The 23,639-nt window shown below is 46.0% G+C and overlaps 1 protein-coding gene across 5 annotated transcripts in view; it reads right to left on the reverse strand.

Annotated features, from left to right (window-relative positions):
• The window catches only part of WDR62 (WD repeat domain 62), a 44,319-nt gene that overhangs the window by 13,628 nt on the left and 7,052 nt on the right, over positions 1-23,639 (reverse strand). For 4 of the 5 annotated variants that reach the window (XM_007096812.3, XM_042968876.1, XM_042968877.1 and 1 more), the window contains 12 exons: positions 22,694-22,751; positions 22,294-22,464; positions 21,392-21,529; positions 20,792-20,974; positions 18,410-18,570; positions 17,028-17,217; positions 8,729-8,866; positions 7,066-7,244; positions 5,572-5,663; positions 3,340-3,465; positions 686-753; positions 484-605 (listed from right to left, as the gene is read on the reverse strand). In XM_007096812.3, the coding sequence (XP_007096874.1) occupies positions 484-605; positions 686-753; positions 3,340-3,465; positions 5,572-5,663; positions 7,066-7,244; positions 8,729-8,866; positions 17,028-17,217; positions 18,410-18,570; positions 20,792-20,974; positions 21,392-21,529; positions 22,294-22,464; positions 22,694-22,751 (1,626 nt within the window). The remainder of the gene's footprint in view (positions 1-483; positions 606-685; positions 754-3,339; positions 3,466-5,571; positions 5,664-7,065; positions 7,245-8,728; positions 8,867-17,027; positions 17,218-18,409; positions 18,571-20,791; positions 20,975-21,391; positions 21,530-22,293; positions 22,465-22,693; positions 22,752-23,639) is intronic. The other variant, XM_042968878.1, reaches the window with a different exon arrangement.

The following is a 23,639-nucleotide window of genomic DNA, read 5'->3' on the forward strand; positions in this document are numbered from 1 at the left end:
ATCCCCAGGTAGGATCAGGGGTTTCCCCAGGGTCCCCCAGATCCACTGGGCTCCCCTCGCCCTGACCGCTCCCTGGTGTCACTGTCTACTGAGGTGTCCACCTCTCCTCCCTTGGACTGTGAGCTCCAGGAAGGCAGGGCCTGGGGCTGCCCGGCTCACTGCTGTGTCTCCTGCACTACCCTCCCGGACAGGTGCTCAGGGAATGTAGGTGAATGAATGAATTTATGAACCACATCAGCGCCTCCTAGTCACCCCACATGGGCTTCTGGAGAGCCAGCAGGAACCCTCTGCTGACCCGGAGGCTGGGCCTGGGTGAGCCCAGTTCCTAAGAAACACTTGCTAGGTTCCTCTACCCAACCCAGCTCTTTAGGGTCCAGATGAGGAGGGGGAAGAGAGCAGGGAGATCATGAGCAGACAGAACCGACTAGGTCTTACACAGGTCCTACTCAGAAACCAGGCTGGGCTAAGAACCCAGCTCCTCACCTCACATTGCGGTCCTGGCAGGCCACGGCCACATACTTTTGGGTGATGTCGATGTCCATGTCATACAAGGTGGTCTTCTCTGCCACGTGGTGGGTACGGACAAAGTGTAGTCCATCTGAGGCCTGGCAGGGCAGCAGGGCCTTCAGAGGACACCCCTGACAAGTTTCCCACCCCAGCCCTCAAGGAGGCCAACCCACTCTACCTGCTGGGCACTGCGAAAGTAGATGCTCTTGTCAGCCCCACAGCTGATCATCTGGATGTCTCTATTGCCTGGAGGAAGAGGTAGTGCATTAGGCAAGGCTGGGCCCCTGCTGAGTCTGACTGGGGCCAGGGGATCCTAGCCAGGGAACTCACTGCAAGGGAACTCCGGATTCCCGGAGGAGAGTGGGTGCTGGGTGCAGGTAGGACTCCAAGATGTAAGCTGTGTGTATGAGGGGGGTACAGGTGGAGCAGTGGCCTGGCAGGTCTCTGCAGAGCAAGGGCAGACAGGGAAACATGTCAGAGACACGGAAGGGGCACCACGTCTGATTTGGGATTTGGAAAGGTGATTAGGGCAGCAGTGTGGAGGCGGGACCAAAGCGGGGAGCAAGTGGAGACACGCAGAGGGTTGGGAGGCTCATGCCATCATGAACAATCAGAACACCCACATGTACGTCAGGCCAGGCCCCATTGCCACATGCGCATCGCGCATCCCCTTCTGATGGCTCACTAGCCACCCCACTGTACAAATGTGAACCCAGGGGCTTAGAGTCACACAGTCCTTGTTCTAGAGCACAGAGAGTCCGGACAGGGCCAGTATTAGACCCAGGCATTCTCTGGCTAAACACTGTGCTCCAAACCCAGGCTTCCTTTCCATGCCTCAGTTTCCTGTCTGTACAACAGGACTATGACAGCCCTTGTCCCCACGAAGTTGTGTGAAGCCTGTGGAACAGTGGCTGCCACCCAGTAAGCACTATAAATATCCTTGCTTTTCTTCTTTCTTTATAGAATTAGAATAATAACAGCAAATACCTTAGAGTTCTGGTGAGAATATAAAGACAGAACAGATACAAAACACTTAGAGCCTTGCTAAGCACAGATCTAAGCACAGTGTCCTTGCTTCACTGCAGGACATTTGAAAGGGCTCAGGCCTGATGCACAAGTTAAGATGTTACTCAAGCAGGAGTCACTGGCTCACAGAAGGCAGTGACCCTGTGTTGGGGAGGAAGTGTAACCTGGGAGGGACCCAAAGAGGCCTGTAAGTTACTGGTAATGTTCTGCTTCTTAACCTGGGGTGGGGAGTCCAAGGACCTAGCACTGTTAGGACACAAGTCACTGGTTATAAACAATGGGTGTGTCTGTTCTAGTTCATATGTACTGATTAAGTACCTTGATGTGGAAGTTCATTGTACTGTTCTGTAAACTATCTGTATTGTATTCATTTGTTTGGATATTTTTCAGATAAAACTGTTAAAGACTGAATCTTACCTTAGCAGGGCAGTTTCAGTCAGGTTTCGACTGGCTGGAGCCCAGTTTATACTAAAATTATCAGCGTTTTGAGCATAGCTCAGCCACAGCAGGGCACTCAGGAACTGGGGTTAGGAGTTACATCCTCTCAGACTGGCTGGGGGTTCTAATGAAAGCCCACACCTTTCAGGAGATGGCCTTAAGGACCAACTCCTGGGCCACCCCTTGGCCAGTCATCACCTCTCTTGGATCTAGACCATTCGTGAAAGTTGATGTCACTGCTGGCCAAACTGCTAGACTTGCTGATTTATTCTAACTAACTCTATCCCATGGAATGAACAGGTTTTTAAAGATGTCTGAAAGTTTTAGCTGATCAGCTTTGGTTGTCTTCATCAAGACACGTCAAACATTGTTGACCTGTTTTTGTCCATTGTTAACTTGTTTTGGCTACGGAGAGGTAGGGCAGAAAGCAGAGAGGATCAAGGGACATTAATACATTCTCAGTCACAAGATTATATGTAAAAATAAAAACTCTTCGTAGTCAAGAACTTGGAATGAGTACACAGATGTATTCTCTTCATGAGTAGATTCTTCTGGAATATAGTTTTGAATATGCTCTTGGGTTCTGATCAATTAAATCTCATAGGACCTGCCTCCTCTCCCCTTGGAATTCCTTAGGGCCAAACCTTCATACTGAATCTTTTGAGTCTAAAGGGAATCCCTTTGATTTCCTGGCTGAGTATGCACTTTGGAGGGCAGCCCAAGGCAAGATCCTAAGCCTGCACCTACTGCTGTGTGACTCTCGCTGTAAATGAGGTAAGGAATGGACTAACTGCAGTGCAAGGATCCTCCCCAGCACAGAATTAGCTCCCGGCAACCTTTGCAGTCACCTATTTTTCTGCCAAAGTCACCAGTGCCCATCCCGCTGTCCTCTCACAGGATTGGCACCCCGATTTCTTTTTGGGGAGTGGCATCCACCTAATGCCAGTCCTTCTGGATCAGGGGTGGAGGCAGGTGTGGGCTGGGGGCACGTGAGTCAGACCTGGCCCAAGAAAACACCCCAAAGCCCCGGCACCGATAACTGTTCTGAAAAGGGCAGGTGCCTCAAGCCTGCACAAGGGAATTCAGCTCCCAATTTCTGCCAAAATTGATAGGAAGAGGGGAAATCTCCTTCGAGTGGCACAGTGACACCCAGATGCTGCCCACCACAGAAAGGTGTAGCTGACAGAGGGAGTCTTGATGATTTAAAAAAAGAATAATAATAGAATAAATCAACCTTTGGATCCAGCTGGGCCTGAATCCAGAGCTTGCTTTTCCCTTTTTTGTTCAAACTAAAGGGAGTCTTGCTATTACATGTAGCCAAAGGGGTGCACCAACCAAGGCAGGCGAAGCAGGAAGGAAAGGACTCACCAGCAAACTTGATGGCCGTGATGGAGGAGGAGTGGTCGTCCAGGGTCTGCTCCAGGTTGTAGTTCTTCTCCACATTCAGCACGTGGATCAGTCGGTCCCGACTGGCTGAGGCCAGCAAGGTCAGTCCTGTGAGTGGACAGGGTGGCACTGGGTTCTCAGGAGGCTGCCCGATGCCTTGGCCTCCCAGAGAACAATGTGACTGAGCTTTCCAGGCCTCGAAAAAGGGGTCTTTGGTGCTGTGACTGCAGCCACCTGGCCTCAAAGCCCGCAAGGGGCCATTCCCCCAGCTCTGCAGTCTCTCCCCAGAGCCCCTCAAACCTTGGCACTTCACATCTCACGCCCAGTTCGGGGGGATGAATCTTGATGTACATGGACGCTCTGCCACCTGTGCCCATAGCAGACATCCCAGCAGAGCCCAGCACTCCTTCCTGCCAAGGCCAACTCTTTGGCTGCCATGTGAAGCCCAGCCAACTTCTCAGCCTCCCCGGAACACTGCTCCTTCACTCTCTGAACTCCGGCTACCTGGGTCTCGTCCAGGCCCTACTGACAACCCGCTGCCACGCTTCCTTCTGCCAATGGGTCTTCCCTGCTGGCCCCCTCTGACAGTGCCAACCCTGGTCGCCTCGCATGTCTGAGGGCTAACACGTGACTTGAGGTGGAGGGGAGTTCATGAAGGATGTACCGAATGAAAAGAGATTTGAAGAAAAACTGGTGGGTGGTGCCTGGGTGACTCAGACAGTAAAGCATCCGACTTCGGCTCAGGTCATGATCTCATGGTTCCTGACTTCGAGTCCCATGTCAGGCTCTGCACTGACAGTGCAGAGCCTGCTTGGGGTTCTCTCTCTCTGCCCCTGCCCTGCTTGCTTGCTCTCTCTCTCTTTCTCTCTCTCTCAAAGTAAATAAACTTAAAAAAAGAGAAGAAAAGAAAAACTGGTGGGACAGAGGGTGCAGGGACAGAGGGTGCAGGGAAACAAATAAGGAGAAAAGAGTATGGGAAAGATTGCTAACATATCTATTCCTGCCAAAATGTTCTATTCCTGCCAAAAATGTATCAGCAGAATCAAATCGTGAGGAAAACAGACAAACCCAAACTGAAGGAAATTCTGTAAAATGGCCTATACTCTGGAGAAAGTCAAATCACAAAAACAAAGTAAGGCTGTGGAAATGTTCCAGAAAAAAAGGTGACAAAAGAGCTATGAAAACTAAATTGTGAACCTGGACTGGAAAAACAAAGGTGCTACGAAGGACAATATTGGGACAGCCGGCAAACTGGGAGTAAGGACCACGGAGGAGATAACAGAACCATATAAAGTGAAACCTCCCATTTTTTTTTTTTTAAAGTTTATTTATTTATTTTGAGAGAGTGAGAGAACACGAACAGGGAAGGGGCAGACAGCGAGCAAGAGACAGAAAATCCCAAGCAAGCTCCATGCTGTCAGCATAGGGCCTGATGTGGGGCTTGAACTCATGAACTGTGAGATCATGACCTAAGCCTAAGTCAAGAGTCAGATGCCTAATCGACTGAGTCACCCAGGTGCCTTGAAACCTCCATATTTGATAAGTGCACATGGTCCTGTAAATGGATATCCTCATTCCTAAGAAATGCTCACAGACACATAGAAGAGTGAAAGATCATGCCTTCAACTTAGTCTCAAACAGGTTACCCAAAGAAATGTATGTGAGAATATTTTATGTCCGTGTGCATAGGTACACACACGTGCACAAACACAGAGATAGAAGTGGAGATGGGGAAACAGGTAAAGTCATATACATACAGTCATAGGGTCAGATAGAATTTAAAAGAAAAAACCCTGAAGAATCTGGGTGAAAAGAATATGGGTATTCATTCTAATACTCTTGCAATTTTTCTGTAGGCATTGAACTTTTTCAAAATAATATGGTTGATCTGTGATATATAACTGTTGCTCTCTTTTTTCCAGCAGAGGATGAGCTGATTTATACTTTCATTCAACACTCACCTCTTTCAGAGCTATTCAGAGCACTGGGGATCAGGGTAAGCAAGTCAAGCCCAGTCTTGCCTGCCCGAGTCTTGCATTCTAGAGTCCTGGCTACCCTGGTCTCAGGACCCAGTGACAGGGCTTACTACACACAGGACTTCCAGCTGTCACTCACAGCCCCACGAGACATCAACCACTCATTTCTGTGGCTCGGCCAGGGGGGGAATGCTCTCCTGCTTTCCCCCTACCTGCCCCTCACCCCACACAGGTTTACCTGTCTCAGGCTTGGAGTACTCCAGGCACAGCACCTCAGCATCATGGGCCTCCACCTTGACCAGCTCGTCCATGAAATGTAGCTCGTGGATCCTGGGAGACATACACTGTCCGCTGTACCCTGCCCGGAGCCCCCACCCCTCAGCGCTAGGTGTTCTGCAACTGCTAGAAAAGGTCAGAGCAACCCGCCGGGCAATGTGGGAAATTCCCGCCCCAGCCAGCTAATCTAGATGCCCAATCATTCTTCTCCTCTAGAAACCAGCTATCTTAAAGGTAGCAGTGCCAAGCCTAGACCACCTAAGCAGCACCCAGCCCCTTATGGTTCCATGGGCCAGGACTAGGACAGTCCTCTGGGAGAACAGGGGTTAGGACAGGGCTATATCAGAGGTGATTCCTGGGGGTGGGGCTGGGGCCAGGGGTCAGAGGTCATGCTCAAGGATAGGACCTATAGGTATGGGACATTTGATTCCTATCTCTCATTCTTAAAGACTCTCAAATCTAAACTTTCCTCATTCTCTCCAAATGAAACCAAACAACATGCGCTCTAGGATGACATAAGAGACAGTCACTCCAGGTCCTTCACTCTACCTGTCATCTTAGCTTAGCCACTGGCCTCTCCTGCCTCAGTTAACCCATCTAGAAACCAGCTGCTAAGAGCAGCATTTCCACCAGAGGGTGGGTGAAAGGAGTAAGTGTCAAGCCAGTGGCCAGCCAGGGAAGAGTGCTACATCCACGTTGGCTCGCTGCTGTTTTCACCATTCACAGCAGAGCGCAGTCAGTGTGAATGGCCCACGGACACATTCGGTTTGCCTCACACGGTGATTGGTGTCCAAACTGTTGCCAGCATTTAAAAATCAAAGAATTTCACAGAGAAAACTCAGCCCTTTGCTCTACTTGGACGATGGGAACATGTGACAATGCAGCCTGCACTCCTGCTGCCACACGGTGGCTGCCCCTTCATGGAGCACCTGCTCTCCGGCTCCCTATCCCTTTCACTCCTCCAGTCTCAGCACCCAAGTGGTCACAGCTGACATTTGTCAACTTAAACCTCATGATGGGGTTCATATTCTGTCAGCGCCTATTGGGCCGGTGACATCTTAAAAAACCTCTACAGTGTGGGAAAACAGCCTGAGCCCTCATATGTCCCATCCTCCTGCCCCCCCCACCCCCATGCCACCAGGACCCCCCACGCTCCAGCTGGCATCCTCTCTGTCTGGAACTGTCCCCCTACCCTAAGGTCACACATGTGTGCCTGTCTACAACACGGGCACAGTTCACAAGCCCCAGCTGCGGAGGTCCCCGTGGCTGCCCTATATCAGCCCTCCGGAAGATGCTTCTTAAAGTCGTCAGGGACAGCTGCTTTCCAGCTTGCTAGTCACAGTCCCTCATTCCCAGTGGGCCGGCGGGGGTGCCGAAGCCAGGGCTCCTTCACCCCACCGAGCATCCAGGCCTGAGCTGGGAAGTGTCTGCTAATCACCCTCCAGGGCTCACTTGCCTCAGATTTCCACTTCGGTCGCCTGAAGCCAAGTGCTGGCCATCAGGACTGACCTGCATGACCCGCACCCCAGCTTTCACGTCCACAGGCGTCCCGTTCTCACCCCCCCGGTCTGGGAAGTGCGACGTGTCCTGCAGGTGCTGGATGTCATTCTCTACGTACACTACCTTCAGCAGGGTCTGCGGAGGGAGAGGGCTGAGGTCAGTGCTCTGGAAGCGCCAAAGCACCTCTGCAGTCCTGTCTCCCCACAGCCGGCCTCCCATCCTTCATTAGCTCCAGAACTCCAAATCTGACCTTCGCTACTCAGAGTGACTGTTTCCTAGTCCCCCTGGCAGCTGGGTGAGGCTCTGTGGATACATTCTGGTCAATGAGATATAAAACAAGTGAGAACACTCTGCTTCCTTTTCCTCCGTTCTGCTGCCTGGAGCTCCCGCAGCCATACTGGATGACAAGGACAAGGATGACTCCAAAATGGCAGTGTGGACAGCTAAAGGCTCTCGGGTCTCTAAGGGCTTCCTGCAGCTGCCAAAACAGCCTGGACTGGTGACCTCCAGACTATTTTTATGAGTCAGAAAACCAAACTTTTCCTCTTGGCTTTGAGTTTTTCTATTGTATGCAGACAAATATAACATGTATATCACACAGGTGCAGAAGAGAAGGTGGTAGTACTGGGTGGGGGGGTGGGGTGAGGGGAGTAAAAGGGCACCTGCTACACACACCCTGCATTAAGGGCCTGTTTTGTTCCAGCCACAGTGACTGCTCAGGTTTTCCAACTCCCCAAACTCTTTCTCACCTCAGGGCCTTTGCACAGGCTATTCCCTTGGTGTAGGACGCTCTCCCCTCCCCTCTTTGCTCATCCCTATTCTCCACATCTCAGCTCAGTTGTCTCCTCCTCCAGGAAACTGCCCCTCACACTACAGATAAAATCAGATGACACTGTTACATATCCTACTAACACTTCACAATTTATTTCCATGCTTATCATGCTTATGATTATACCATAATTTGTGCAGTTATTGGTGCCTCTCCCTTCTAGACTGTGGGAGCCACAAGGGCAGAAGGAGGGTCTTAGTCACTGATGTGTCCCCAGCATGCAGCATAGCACCTAGCATAGATCTTACTAAGCATCTGCAGAATAAATGAATGCATGAATCAGATCTCAGCTCTTAAGAGAAGCTCCCTCACTGACCTAGCAATATCAACCATTTCTTCAGCCCTCCCAACATCATGGCTCTCTTTGGGACGCTGCCAGCACCCTCACCCAAGGCTTCACTGTGTGGCAGTTAGCTAGACAGGGGAAGCCCCTCCCTGATTTGGTCTGTCAGGTGTTCTTCCAGAGAGTTCCGACTCAAGACCTGGGGAAAAATTTCATTTCTACTGAATATGTCAGGTTGCCTGGAGTAGCTGTGTTGACACACCTAGAAAGCAGGAGCTGATGGGCAGAGAGAAGCAAAGAGGACAGACCACACTACCTCAGAAAGAAAAAGAGGGAGAGAGTGAGAGACAAGAGAGAGGGCGACAGAGTGTGACCGGTCTTGCTTCCTGCTTCTTGCCCTCAGTGAAACTTAACACCAAGGTCCATAAGACCCCCTCTTGTCCCTATATCCTACTTAAAGTATGTCTCAGTTCCTCCTAAAATATGGTTCATAATTGAGCCACTCACATTACTGAAGATATTTTTCTGCCAGTGAGAGTCAGGGCTGCTATCCATGTTCCAAAAGCGGATGGTGTTGTCTGAGGAGCAAGTAAGAAAAGATCCTGATGGTAGACAAGCTCTCTGATCTTCAAACTCCGGATACACCTACAGTCCCCAGAGAACAAGGCAAAGGGCAATTCATTACAACCATGTCAGTGGCAGCATGATATACTAGTGCATTTTGGTGACAAAAAGTATGTGGCAGATAAATAGGCATGGCATAATGTCTTCTATGTTAAAAATGAACAAGAAAACAAGGACACCGAATGCTACTATATATTGTCCATGCCCCATCTTCAGCCCAGGCCATGAAACATCCCCACACGTAAATTTCCAAGGCAAATGGGCAGCTCCATCAAAAGTCACTAAGCACAAAAGGAAACAAGGTACCATGAGCAAGAAGCAGCAGAAATAGCCATCCAGCTTCAAATACTGGAATTATCACACAGAACATAAAATAACTATGTTTAACATGCTTAAAGAAATAGAAGAGCTTTGACAAGAGTAAAAGTATGACTAGCTGACCATAAACTATAAAGACTAACCAAGCAGGGTTGAAAAACAACAAAATAGAACTATTTCTAGAAGCAAAATGCAGGTCAGACAGTCAAAAAGATGACATATAGAGAGATTTCAAATCTGGAAAACCGGGTTCTGAGGAAATGATAACAGCAGTAGCACAGATTTTTAATCTAAAATCGCCACATCAAAATGAGCAACCAGATATCAAAACCAAAACCCCACAGACAACACTTACAGCAAAATTAGGTGATGCGATATTCTCATAACTCCCAAAATACAAGCAGGTAGGGACTAAATACCTCCAGTAGTTTGTCAACATGTATATGAGAGAACACAGAAGGAAGCAACTTTGTTGTTCTTTAAGTAACTCTGTGGTTACCCAACAAAGGATAACCCCAAAGTAGCCAACGGGTATTCACAGGGAAAGTACAACAGTTCAAATTGAACAGCAGTTCAAACCGGGAGGGTTTTATCCACTCCAACAGTGGTTGAGTGTGTGCTTTGGCAATTAGGTCGGAAGGGGCTGGAGCTGTGAAGATCCTGTGAACTCTTAACACTGACCTGCCATGGCTCTCACCCATGGCCAAAGGCCCACCCAGAGGGAAAACAAGACTGATCAGGATAGACACTGGAGAGCCAGAGTAAAGAGGAGGCTTAGAAAAAGGTAGGGGCACAACACATAAATAGGAACATAATAAGGAAATATCAGAAAGCAAGCTGCCATATTTTTTTTAAATAGTATAAAAATCATAGAAGATGGAATCCTTTCTTGGGAAGCTAGAAAATCTGCCCTCAACTACACCAACTTTTGTTTTTATTTTTATTTAAGTAATCTCTACACCCAAGGTGGGGTTCAAACTCATGACCCTCAGATCATGGCTCTACGGACTGAGCCAGCCAGGTGCCCCATGAACTATACCATTTCTAAAAATGAAAACAAGAAAGGACCAAACTCCAGTCCCAAACAAAGTTACCCTTTAAAATAAAAGGAAGAGAAAGAAAGCACACCAGAAACATATTTCCACAAAACAAAACAATTTCCCAATTAGGAAATTCAGAAATAAGATGACAGAATTCAGAGTTAGAAATAAATGAAGAGATCATTTCAGGAATAAAAACCAAATTAGAAGGAATCCAAAAGCGAATAAACACAAAAAGGTAAGGCATGAAGAAATAGGTAAAAAGGGGGCTTTTTTTTTTATCTTTTAAGTTTATTTATTTATTTTGAGAGAGAGACAGAGGGGGCCAGAGGGGGAGGGGCAGAGAGAGAGAATCCCAAGCAGGCTCCACACTGTCAGCATGAGGCAGAATGCGGGGCTTAAACCCACAAACCATGAGATCACATGACGTAACTGAAACCAAGAGTCGGACACTTAACCAACTGAGCCACCCAGGCGCCCCTAAAAGGGGGAAATTATTAAAAATAAAACAAATGATGAAAGAACTAAAAGGATTTGAGAAAAAGTGACACTACTGGAGCTAGGCAATGAGAATCCAACATATAGATAATAGAAATCCCTGAAGAAAACCAAATCAAGGGAAGAGAAATACTAAAATGTATACAGCAGGAATATGTCTACCTATAAAAACTAATACCAAGATATACTCTAGAGTAACATTACTAGGCCTAAAAGTAAAAGAAAGAAATCCTTTGGGCTTCTAGGCAAGCACAGAAAGTGACTTAAAAGGGAAAACAATCAGACATTTCAATAACCATAAGAAAATGAAATAATGTATTTAAGAGAGACAAGGAAAGAAAACATGAGCCAAACATTTTCTATCCAGCAGGAGTGACTTTCAAGTATAAAGGGCAAATATAAACTTACCAATATGCAAAAACTCATATTGGGAGATACTGTCCCCATGAACTGTTCCTGACAAATCTTCTTTTTTTTTTTTTAATTTTTTTAACGTTTTATTTATTTTTGAGACAGGGAGAGACAGAGCATGAACGGGGGAGGGTCAGAGAGAGGGAGACACAGAATCTGAAACAGGCTCCAGGCTCCGAACTGTCAGCACAGAGCCCGACGCGGGGCTCGAACTCACGGACCGCGAGATCATGACCTGAGCCGAAGTCAGCCGCCCAACCGACTGAGCCACCCAGGCGCCCCCTGACAAATCTTCTAAAGAATGAGCTCCAGGGGCACCTGGTTGGCTCAGTCGGTTAAGCGTCTGACTTTGGCTCAGATCATGATCTCATGGCTCGTGAGTTAGAGGTCCACATTGGGCTCTGTGCTGTCAGTGCAGAGCCTGTTTCAGATCCTCTGTCCCCCTCTCTCTGCCCCTCCCCCGTGCTCTCTCTCAAAAAAAAAAAAAAGGAGCTCCAGACAACAAAAACAACTAGAGACATCAACATAGATTAAATATATAGTTACTCGTAGAACAAAGAATAAATGAGGGTTAAGTGACATCACTGAAAACGGCACAGTGGGGAGAACTCCAAAAAGCTATCCCTCCACCAAAACAAACTTAAGCTCCAAAAAACTGTCAGAATCAACTTTTTCAGAACTCTGGAATCTAACTTACAATAACCAGGGAGAGCTTAAAAAAGAAAGAAGCTGCGGCATTTTGACATTTAAGGAAACTGCTGTCAAATCACGACAGCCGACATCTCAGATAATGGAAAGACTTTAGTGACTACACATGAAAAAGAACACAATCTTTACAAAAACAGTTCAGAAAAACCACTAAACAACTACAACCCACACAACAAACCCCAGCGTGGAGGAGAAGAATTTGATTTCCAGAGTCATCACATTATAAAAATCAAAATATCTAGGTTTCAACAAAAAAAAATTATGAGATAGGCAAGAAAAGAAGAAAATAAAAATAAATCCCATCTTAGGAGTAATTACCTTAAATGTAAAGGGATTAAAGTCTGTAATAAAAAGGAAATTATTGGCAGACTTCATTAAAAAAAGATCCAACTCTCTGTTGTCCATAAGAGGCTACTTTATATCCAGACACATACAGGGTGAAAGTAAAGGTATGTAAAAAGATACTCCATACAGGAGTACTACGTGGCAATGAGAAAGAATGAAATATGGCCCTTTGTAGCAACGTGGATGGAACTGGAGTGTTATGCTAAGTGAAACAAGCCATACAGAGAAAGACAGATACCATATGTTTTCACTCTTATGTGGATCCTGAGAAACTTAACAGAAACCCATGGGGGAGGGGAACGGAAAAAAAAAAAAAATGAGATTAGAGTGGGAGAGAGCCAAAGCATAAGAGATTCTTAAAAACTGAGAACAAACTGAGGGTTGATGGGGGGCTGGGAAGGAGGGAAGGGTAGGTGATGGGCATTGAAGAGGGCATCTTTTGGGATGAGCACTGGGTGTTGTATGGAAACCAATTTGACAATAAATTTCATATATTTAAAAAAAAAAAAAAAGATACTCCATACAAATAGTAACCAGAAAAGAAATTTGCATGTATATAGTAGTATCAGACAAAATAGAGTTTAAGTCAAAAACTGTTACAAGTGGGGGTGCCTGGGTGGTTCAGTCAGTTGAGCATCCCTCTTTGGATCAGGTCATGAGCTCACTGCTCATGGGTTCAAGCCCCTGTTGGGCTCTGTGCTGACAACTCAGGGCCTGGAGCCTGCTTCAGATTCTGTGTCTCCCTCTCTCTCTGCAGACTTCAACATTCCATTTTCAATAAAAGATAGTTATAAGAAATTATCAATAAGGAAACAGAGGACTAGAAAAACACTATAAACCAAACAGACTAACAGATATGTAAAGAATACTCCACCCAATAACGGCATAACCCACATTCTTCTCAAGTAAACATGGAGCATTCTCCAGAATAGACCACCTATAAGGTAACAAAAGAAGTCAATACATTTTAAAAGACTGTAATCACACAAACAATCTAATGACAGTCAGAATGAAATTACAAATAACAGAAGGAAATTTGGAGAATTAACAAATATGTGAATATTAAATCACGCACTGTTACACAACCAATGGATCAGTGAAGAAATCAAAGGGAAATTAGAAAATACTTTGACACAAGTGAAAATGAAAACACAATATACCAAAACTTATGGAATGCAGCAAAAGCAATACTCAGAGGGAAATTTATAGCTGTAAATGCCTCCATCAAGAAAGTCTCAAATCAATAATGTCTCACCTTAAGGAACTAGAAAAGAAGAGCAAACTAAACCAAGGGCTGGCAAGAAGAAGATAAAAATTACAATGGAGATAAAGTTGTTGTTTGGTTTTTTTTTCAGAAACAGAAAAGCTGATCCCAAATAGTGCCAATATTGATAAAGAAGAACAAAGTTGTAGGAAACACACTTCCTAATTTCAAAACTTATTACAAAGCTACAGTAATCAAAATTCTGTGCCATTGGCATAGAGATAGACATACATCAATGGAATATAACTGAGAGTACAAAATTAAATCCATACATCTATGGTCAATTGATTTTCAACAAGTGTGCCAAGATTATCCAAGGGGAAAGAATAGTCTGTTCAATAAACAGTGCTGGAATTATATACCCACATGCAAAATAATGAAGCTGGACCCTTGCTTCAAGTATAAAAGTTAACAAAAATTAACTCAAAAGAGACCAAAGACCTAAATGGAAGAGCTAAAATAATAAAACCCTTAGAAGAAAAGTAAATCTTCATGGTTGTGGATTTGGCAATGGTTTTTTAGTTATGACACCAAAGATACAAGCAATAAAAGAAAAAAATAAATTGAACTTTATCAAAATTAAAAATCTTTGTACATCAAAGGATACAAGAAAGTGAATAACATAAAAATGGAAGAAAATATTTGTAAATCATATATCTAATAAGGATATCCAGAATATGTAAAGAACTCTTACAATTCAAAAGCAAAAAGACAACCCAAGTAAAAACTGGACAAAATATTTGAATAGATATTTCTTCAAAGATATACAAATTACCAACTAGCACATAAAAAGAAATTCAGTATCATTAACCATTAGGGAAATGCAAGTCAAAACCACAATATACTACCATTTCACAAACACTAAGATGGCTATACTTCAAAAATAAAAAAAAACCAGTGTTGGTAAGGATGTGGAGTATGGCTAGTGGGAATGTAAAAGGATGCAGCTGCTGGGAAAAGTTTGGGGGTTCCTCAAAAAGTTAAACACAGAATTACCATGTGACCCAGCAATTCTGCCCACCAGGTATACCACCCAAAAGAACTGAAAACAGATGTTCAAACAAAGCTTGTACATGAACGTTCATAGCAGCACTATTCATAAAGCCAGAGGATGGAAACAACACAAATATCCATCAATTGATGAACAGATAAACAAAACATGGTATATCCATACAATGGAATATTATTCAACCCTAAAAAAGGAATGAAGTACCAAAACATGTAACCACATGGATAAACCTTGAAAACATTAAGTGAAAGAATCCAGACACAGAGTCTACATATTTTATTTTTCCATTTGTATGAAATATTCAGAACAGGCAAATTCATAGCGACAGAAAGCAGATTAGGGTTGGGGAAGTGGGAAAAGGGATTGGTTGCTTGGGTACAGAGTTTCCTTTTGAGGTGATGAAAATGTTCCAGTGCTGGATAGTAGGGATGGTTGTATAACATTGCGAATGTATTGAATGCCACTGAATTGTACATTTTAAAATTATTTAAATGGTGAATTTTATGCTATGTGTATTTTACCACAATATATGTGTACACTTATTACCCTCCCCCAAATAAATGGGGTCATAAGGAAGAGAATGTGGTATATAATGGTATATAATGATCAAATCACACAGAAATAGTATAACTATTTTTAAAAATGGGGGCGAATGGAGAGAACATAGGCAAAAAAATAGTTTTAAACTCTTTTCAAAATTGAGTAATCGTCATTCTCAGACTGTTGTACATATAATGTGGGAATAAGTAAATGATTAACTGGGGAGATATCCTAATTCCATCATCCCCCGTGTCTTTAGGATTCTGGAAGGATCAATCCAATACCTATGAGCATCCCCAGCACTCAGACAGTGGATTTGAAATACCAGTTCACACTGAAAACAAAACAAAAACTCAGGGCTTCTTCAAGAAATGGTTGATTCCAGGTCTGGGACAGGAAACGTACAAGACGCAACTGGAACATCTCGTCATCTCCAATAGCAAGGAAGCTACCAAAGAAAGATTACTAGGGTCATGTCCAAAGGACTCAGGAGCCAACTTAAAGATGCTCCCACTGGTCAAAGATGGGACAATTTGAGCTTTAATAATGTTAATAATTGCAATAATAATTGCAATATATAAAATATATCCAATATATTTACATATATGAGTTTAGAATGATATTAAATAAAAACAACTAGTTACCTTTAGAGGACAGGGAACCAATTCATTATCTTGAAAACTGGTAAATAAAGGGAAAGAATCAAGCATTTATCCTGCCTTTCCTATATGAAGTGTACCACTGGGTGACCAAATGGTAGATGAGGGGAATTGTTTCTTCATATAAGTAGTCCAACTAATAAAAAGAAATGATAGAATTAGAATATCACCATATTGCAACCCCCAAGGAATAAATGGATCTATGCATTGAGCACCAATAGCTGCTAACAATTATTAATAAACTGTACATTTCTTTTGTGTGGTTTTCTAGATCTGTTCTATTTATAAAAAGTATGAGGGATAGAGACAGGACATTGGAGTTACAGATGAAGAGAAAGAACAGGGTAGAGGCAATTATTAAGTCTGTACCGGCTGTTCTTTCCAGAACTGATAAAAAGATGCACCCACAGATATTTTTGTTGAAGAGACAGATATATAAATAACAGGTGGATGCAAAGAAAATGAACTGAAAGAGCATATACTAAACCAACAACAAAGGTGAAGGTGAGAGAGAGCAGGATTGGGGGATAGGGAAGTGATCAAAACAGTCTTTAGCTTTGAAATATTTCACCTGTTTTTCAAAGAGAATATATTTATATACAAAAATTTTAAGTTATTTAAACAACATGCTTGTTAAGAGAAAAGTGCTATCAGCAGAAAACTCAGATCTACGAAGGCAGATGGATTCAAGCAGTCAAAGGGCTAAATAATGCTTATTCAAACGGATCAAGTTATTTCTCCCAGTTGTGAACTGGGCCACCAAAAACATAATTTCTCTAGGACAAGTGCTCTATCAGTAAGAAATTTGAGGGACAAAAAAAGAAAAAAAAGGTAGAATATAACTATTTCCCCACTGGTTGTCTTATGTGCAAGGAATTAGAACAGCTTTAGAGAATGAAAACATCCCAAAGACTCATTCTCAGAAAACTTCAACACTTAGAAAAGCACTAAACTACACAAATGGCCTCCACAGCAAGCTCTCCAAGGTACACATGCTCTTGACACTGTTCTCCCCAGTGGCCACATGCCTCGCTTCCTGCAGGTCTCTGCTTGAATGTCATGTCCTCAGAGAGGACTTCCCTGATCATTCCCCTCTCTAGAATAGCACCCTTGATCCCTTTTGCCCTACGCTGTTTTATTTTTCTTTGGAGAGGTAGTGCTGCTTGGTTAGTGTTGATGACGTGTGGGTTTACTCTCCCCACCGAATGCAGGACTTTCATCAGTTTCCTTCCCAGCTGTGTCTCCAGCACCTAGATAGAACAGCATCTGGCACAAAGTTGGGATCTTGTGAAGGAAGAGCTGAATGGGTTCCCTAAACTGCGGAAGCTTTCCCCAGATGAGCCCCAGATGGGAGCCGAGCAGGCGCAGAGGGAAGAAAACAGGGACTCACCTCCACGTTCCAGACGTAGGAGCTGTGGAAGAGCTCCGACCACATCTTGCCTACTTTGTTGATGTCTTTGACATCCCAGATGTAGATGCTGTGGTCCTTATACACGCAGGACAGCCACTGATGGATGGGGTCGAAGGTCAGTGCCACCGTATCCGGGTAGACTGCTTCTGCCTTTCTGTGGAAGAGGAAGCTAACAAGGCCACATGTGCCATCAGTCACCATCAATGTCACTGTGAGTAGTGACAGCTGCTCCTGGTGACACCTGAGCTAGCTGCCTCTTGCTTGGCAATGCCATTCCTTTTATTTGGGATGGTCCATCTCCCACTCCGACTCCACTTCTCCTTCCTCCCTCCCAGTTCCTTTGCTTTTGCTTCTAGTCCAAAGGTTGTAAACTGGAAGCTTCTGGCTGGCCCCTGAGAACATTTGAATTTTTGACTCCTGTTGACATCTCTCTCCCTTCATCTAATCCAACCCAAGCTCCATCCTCTCTCTGAGCATGGAAGGATGATGGGCACATACCATCAGTTCTCAGTTCTCTCTCATTGGCCCCACCAACATGTGATCAAAAATCCCTATGCAAGGGGCTGGGGAGCTGTCCCCTGACCTGGGGCCTCCCTACAAAGACTACAGTTTACTGAGCATCTATGACACGCCGATCTGAGAGCTTTAGCGACACTGAATTCCCAGTCTCCATGAGAGGTAGGTCCTACGTTTTACAGACACCAAACAGCCTTATAACAAAGGGGAAGATACAGCACAGCTCACCCCTTCCACCCCCTCTCAACATGGCAGCCAGAGGGATCTAATGCTCAAGGCCTGACCATATAACCAATGCCAATGCCTGAAATCAGGCTGCCCACTGACATCAGAAAAGACTTCCTTTATTGGAAGGAAGCTTCCCCTAACAGTCTCCATAAATGTTCAGACCTGTCTCCCAACATCTTCCCCTGGTACACTAGGCTCTGATCACACAGTCCCTAGTTGTTCCTGCAACACACCAAGCCCAGGGTGTTTTTCCCTTCAGGTCTTTACGCTTGCTCTTGGGACCCAGCTCTCCACACAGCTGGCTCCCTCTCACCAAAGACACTTCCCCTGGCTGCCAATCAACACAGCCCCATCCCCGGGCACTTTCCTTCCTGAGTCCCTGCTTTATTTCACCACAGCATTTATGACTATCTGAAATGGTCTCGTTTGTGTACTTGCTTATCATCAAGCTCCCTCACTAGACTGCAGACTTCATGGTGGCAGAGATTTTGCTGCCTCGTTATAGCTGTCTCCTTCCAGCCCAGGGCTGGCCAGATAGGTAGATGGGGCCGGAAGCATGAGTGAATGTCAGTGGACAGACTGAGTGGGCTCCTCTCCTTCCCCCTGCTGGGCAGTACCTGGGCTCCAAGCCCTGGGCCACGTCCACCCCAAGGTAGTGCGGTTTGGGCAGGTTCGCGAGGTACTGCAGGCTGTGGGCCTGGAAGATGCGGACTATCCCATCTGTGCAGCCGCAAAAGATGAGCTCCTGGCTGACACACAGGCAGGAAGACAGAGAGACCTGTGGGGGCAAAGGGAACACAAGTGTACTTGGTGTTCCATGTGGCCCAGTTCAGGGACACAGGGACTAACAGAACAGCCTCCAGAGAAGCCTTATAGTTCTTTGGGTCTGAGAAGTCTATTTTAGCAAATTTTAAGACTTTTGAAATCAGGATGTAGCAGTCACCATTGAAAGAAACATGCCAGCAGGCAGACAGAGGCACAAATTATGACAGAATTGTTATTGTCTACAGAGGAACTCAGCTGTGTGTGGAAAATAATCTGTTCAGCAGATTGTGACTTCAGATAGGTAATTTGCAGTAACAGGGTTGAATTTGAAGCTTACGTTTTACTCCCTATTGTTTGAAAACAACTTCAGAGATTATACTTCAGAGCAACACAGAAAAATGTTACCGTATACAGGAAAGACAATTGGGCCATCTATCCTGCCAGAACACACAGATGGACAGGGCAGGAAGTGCCAGACCTCTGGATACAGATTACAGGAGTTTGTCCAAGTCTAGAGGAACTTAATTTATAAGTTGTCATTTATGACAACTGCTCAGGGGCTAACCATCCATCTGTCAAAAGCTTTGGACTTGCTTAAGCTGCCAAAGTTCTAGAAAGAGGATTCAAACGAGAAAAAAACAAATGCTGTTTAACCAACTAGGAAAAACAGATGAAACTCTGAATTCTTCCACAGGCCTGACACCATTCCTTTAACCCTAAAGGTGAGTTCTGGAGGGGAGCCACAAGAGCAGGAGTAGGATGGGGTGCCTGGGTGGCTCAGTCGGTTAAGCGTCCAACTCCTGATCTCAGCTCAGGTCAATCTCACAGGGGAGATGGAGCCCCACATCAGGCTATGCACTGCTTGGGATTCTCTCTCTGCCCCTTCCCGACTCGCATGCTCTTTTCTCTCAAAAAAAAAAAAAAAAAAAAAAAAATCAGGAGTAGGAAAAGGAGGGAAAACCATTATGTTCCTGCTGATAGCCAATGGGCATCCAGTCTCAGAACAGGAAGACAGTTTGGATTCAAACCCTCAGATCCTGAAGAAAAGTAGTTCTGCAATTTATAGATGTAACATCCTTTATTTTGTTTGTTTATTTATTTATTTATAAGTTTTTATTTATTTATTTTGAGAGAGAGAGAATGAGAGTGGGAAGGGGCAGAGAAGAATCCTAAGCAGACTCACACCGTCAGCCTAGAGCCCAACTCGGGGCTCAATCCCACGTACTGTGAGATCATGACCTGAGCTGAGATCAGGAGTTGGATGCTTAACCAACTGAGAGGCCCAGAAGCCCCCATCCTTTGGTTTAAAATGTTATAAGAGGGGGCGCCTGGGTGGCTCAGTCGGATAAGCGTCTGACTTCGGCTCAGGTCATGATCTCATGGTTTGTGAGTTCCATCCCCATGTCAGGTTCTGTGCTGACAGCTCAGAGCCTGGAGCCCACTTTGGATTCTGTGTCTCCCTTTCTCTCTGCTCCTCCACTGCTCACGCTCTGTCTGTCTCTCTCTCTCTCTCTCTCTCCTTCAAAAATAAACATTCAAAAAATTTTTTAAAAAAATAAATAAAATGTTTTAAGAGCACCTCAGTGGCCCAGTCAGGTAAGCACCCCACTCTTAGTTTCGGCTCAGGTCGTGATCTCATGGTTCGCAAGATTGAGCCCTGCAATGGGCTCTGTGCTGATAGTGTGGAGCCTGATTGGGTTCTCTCTCTCCCTCTCTCTCTATGCCCCTCCCCTGCTCACACTCTCACTCTCTCTCTCAAAATAAATAAACTTAAAAAAAAGTTATGTATTTTTAACATAGTCTTTTTTGAATGAAAAATGAAGTCAATCATACCTTAGATTAAAAAAAAAAATGCAGTCCTCCCACCAGTTAAGAGTGCTCAGTGAAGAAGAAAAATGGGAACTGGATCAAACAGTGACAGGAGAGCGATTGTAACCTTGACCCCATGACAGGGTACCAGGCACTGTGCTGAGCACCTTCTATATATTATCTCATGGGACTCCCTTATTAACTCTGTGAGGTAGGCATCAGGATTTCCATTTTACAGATGAGGAAACTGAGGCTCACTGAGGGAAAGTTTCTCACCAAAAGTCTCACAAGCAAAACTTTTGAGAGGTTAAACCCAGAGTTAGTGGAATCAACTACCCGGCAGGGACATTACTGAATGTCCCTAGAGACACATGTCCTGGGAAGAGTGTTTTCCCCACTGATGGCAGACAGGGAGGGTGGGGTACCTTCAGGTTGATCCACTTCTCCAGCACCCTCTTCTCATTGAACTGGCAGAGGAGGCCCGAGTAGGACACACAGAAGGTATTGCCTGCCATCTGGCCCCGGCCACAGGCCACGCCACAGAAGATGTTGTTGTGCAGCTCTCCCAGGATGCCTGAACGCCCTACGAGGGGCACCGTGCCCGTCACCTGGAGGCACAGCAGGGCATAGTAAGACACTGTCCGCATGGCCTCGACCCCAGCAAGGTCACAATGGGACTCTCATGCCCAGACGATATGACACATAGCTAAACAGAAGGGCTCGGAGGAATTCCTCCAAATGGAGGAGAAAGGAAGAAAAAAGCAGAACAGACACTTCTAGGCAGAGTGGCTGGAAAGTGGCAGTCCAGAAAAGAGGTCTGGCCCCAGGGTCCATGTGTCGGGAGATTTCCTAGCAGGGCCTGACAGTGCCTGAGCTGTCTGAGCAGGCCCAGAAGCAGAAGCTGAACCAGAGGCCAGACAACCTCTGAGATAACTGGCTCCAAATCTCAGGTAGAAACAGGAGTCCACACTGCCCCTAATGGTTAACCGCCAGGCCTGGCTAAGGGGACAGGGGCAGAAACCTACCTTTGCTTCAGTGGAGACTTCCAAGAACCAGAACCTCACATGCCGATTCCCTACGGTGACAAAATAGCTGCTGTCCTCTGAGAAAGAGAGGGCGATGACCCTGCATGATACCTTGTTGGAAGCCACCACAATGTCTTTCTGGAAGAATCAATGCACAGAAGTTCACACTAGCACCCAGCCATTGGATCATTTGTGCCTGTGCCTGAGCCCTGTATCACTCAGCCATCCCCTGCTCCAGGTCAGTTTTCCTGGGGCCCTCTGGGCCCTTGGGGAAACCTACATGTGGCACTCTTATCTTTACTAATCAGAGGAGACTGAGGTTTGGAAAGGTTTCCATGCGTGCGTAAGTTCCAGAGCTCTCCCCAAGAGTCCCAGCTCTACAGCTCACACGTGGCAGAGCCTTTGCAGGATGAAATCCTCTCCATTGTCCTATATGGTAGGTGCTTCTCCCCACCTCTGCCAGGCTCAGAGAGGTGGTGTCATGTGCTCAAGATCACACAGCACGTTGTGAACAGAGCCAGGATTTGCCACCCACTTCTGCCACCTCCAAGTCCTCCCCTAGCTGTTCCCAAATCCAGCCTTTCAGTGCATATTATATTAACTCACTGAATTCTCACAACTCAACAAGGGAGATGCTAACGTATCCTTTTTACAGATGAGGAAACGGACCCACAGATAAGTAAAGTCACTTGCTCAAGGTCACAGCTGGTCAGTATGAGAATAATTACGTAATTCTACTAGTTAGAGCTTGTCGTATGCCTCACAGTAAGTGTCTAAAACTGGGATCAGCATGCACTAGGTGCTCAATAAATATTTTCCGGATAAATGAACACTTTACCAAATTATCTCATTTAAGTTCGCTCAATGCCTGAGCTGCAGGGTACCCCCACCAGTCTTCTCACCTTCCAGTCCCAGACGTTGAGTACCATGTCGTGCTGGTAGCCCATAGACACGATGTGCTTCATATTGGGGGAGAAGGCCACACAGGCCACGCCGTACTTGTGGCCCAGCATCTCTGCCACCTGATTCTTCTCATCCACATCCCAGATGCGCACAGCAGGCCTGTGCCCGTTCTGGGGAAGGTGGGGCCATTACTGCTGCTGGGATCTGCACCAGGAGGGGCTGGAAGGGCTACTGGGGCTAAAATTGGCATTGCCCCAGTATGCCCCAAAGCCACCTCCCCCATCTGCCATGGGGCTTTCTGGCCCAGGAAGAAGCTATTCTAGGGGCTTCCCATGCCTACTGTGGGGTAGAAGGAATGGCCCCAAGATCCCTCCCCACCCACTCACAAACACAACTCACCTCCCCCGTCACTATGTACTTCCCATCAGGGGAGAAGGCCAGAGCACTCAGCGACTTCCTGAGGGAAGGGAAAGGCGCCGGTCATTGGTTCCAAGGAGGGTAGGCAGCCAGGTCCCAGCCTGGCTGTGCTCACAGAACTCTGCCCACTCCTTGCTCCCAAGCCTTGAAAGAGGCCAGGAGAGGTGAGTGCCAGCAGCTCCCACAGAGCCAATGTTGCGCGTGTGCCCAGCACAGCATACAGCGCGTTCCCTGCATTCCCCACTGACAGAAGAGGGTCAGTGGCACAGGAAACCAGGCGTAAAAGCAAAGTCCCCAAACATAGATAGGGTGGTCGCTGTACAAGGACCTTCCTTTCCTCTTGCTCAGCAGGGGTGGGCTCCCTAAGGCCCCACCCACCCTGTAACCCTGAGAATTCAGGTGCAGGAAATGGTACCGATCTGTCCTAACTGTGGGGGGGCGGGGGGGGGGGTGCTGGCAGACATCACACTGAGACAGCATGTGCTCCACTGCTAAACACTCAAAGTGTTCTGGAAAACCCATGAACAACCAACATGTTTCTCTCTAGCCTGCACAAGGACTGAATGACCAGAGTAGTTTGCATGTTCTCTCTGGCAGCAAGTTTCATGGTTCCCAGACTACGTTGTTTTTTTCCTCTCCCCTCTCTCTCTCTTTTTTTATTTGAGAGAGAGAGAGAGAGAGAGCACGCACACACAAGCTGGGGAGAGGAGGCAAGAGAAAGACTCTCAAGCAGGCTCCACGCTCAGCTCGGAGCCCAACGTGGGACTGGGCTCCACAACTCTAGGATCATGGCCTGAGCAGAAATCAGTCGCCCAACCAACTGAGCCCATCAGGTGCCCCTCCACTCTCTCTTTTAATCCTATTTTACCTGTGTTCCTTAATGGTCTAGTAATGGTCTCCCTCATGTGAGTTAGTTGGTGTGCAGGTA

The sequence above is a fragment of the Panthera tigris genome, chromosome E2, assembly GCF_018350195.1.
Source record: "Panthera tigris isolate Pti1 chromosome E2, P.tigris_Pti1_mat1.1, whole genome shotgun sequence".
Lineage (NCBI taxonomy): Eukaryota > Metazoa > Chordata > Mammalia > Carnivora > Felidae > Panthera > Panthera tigris.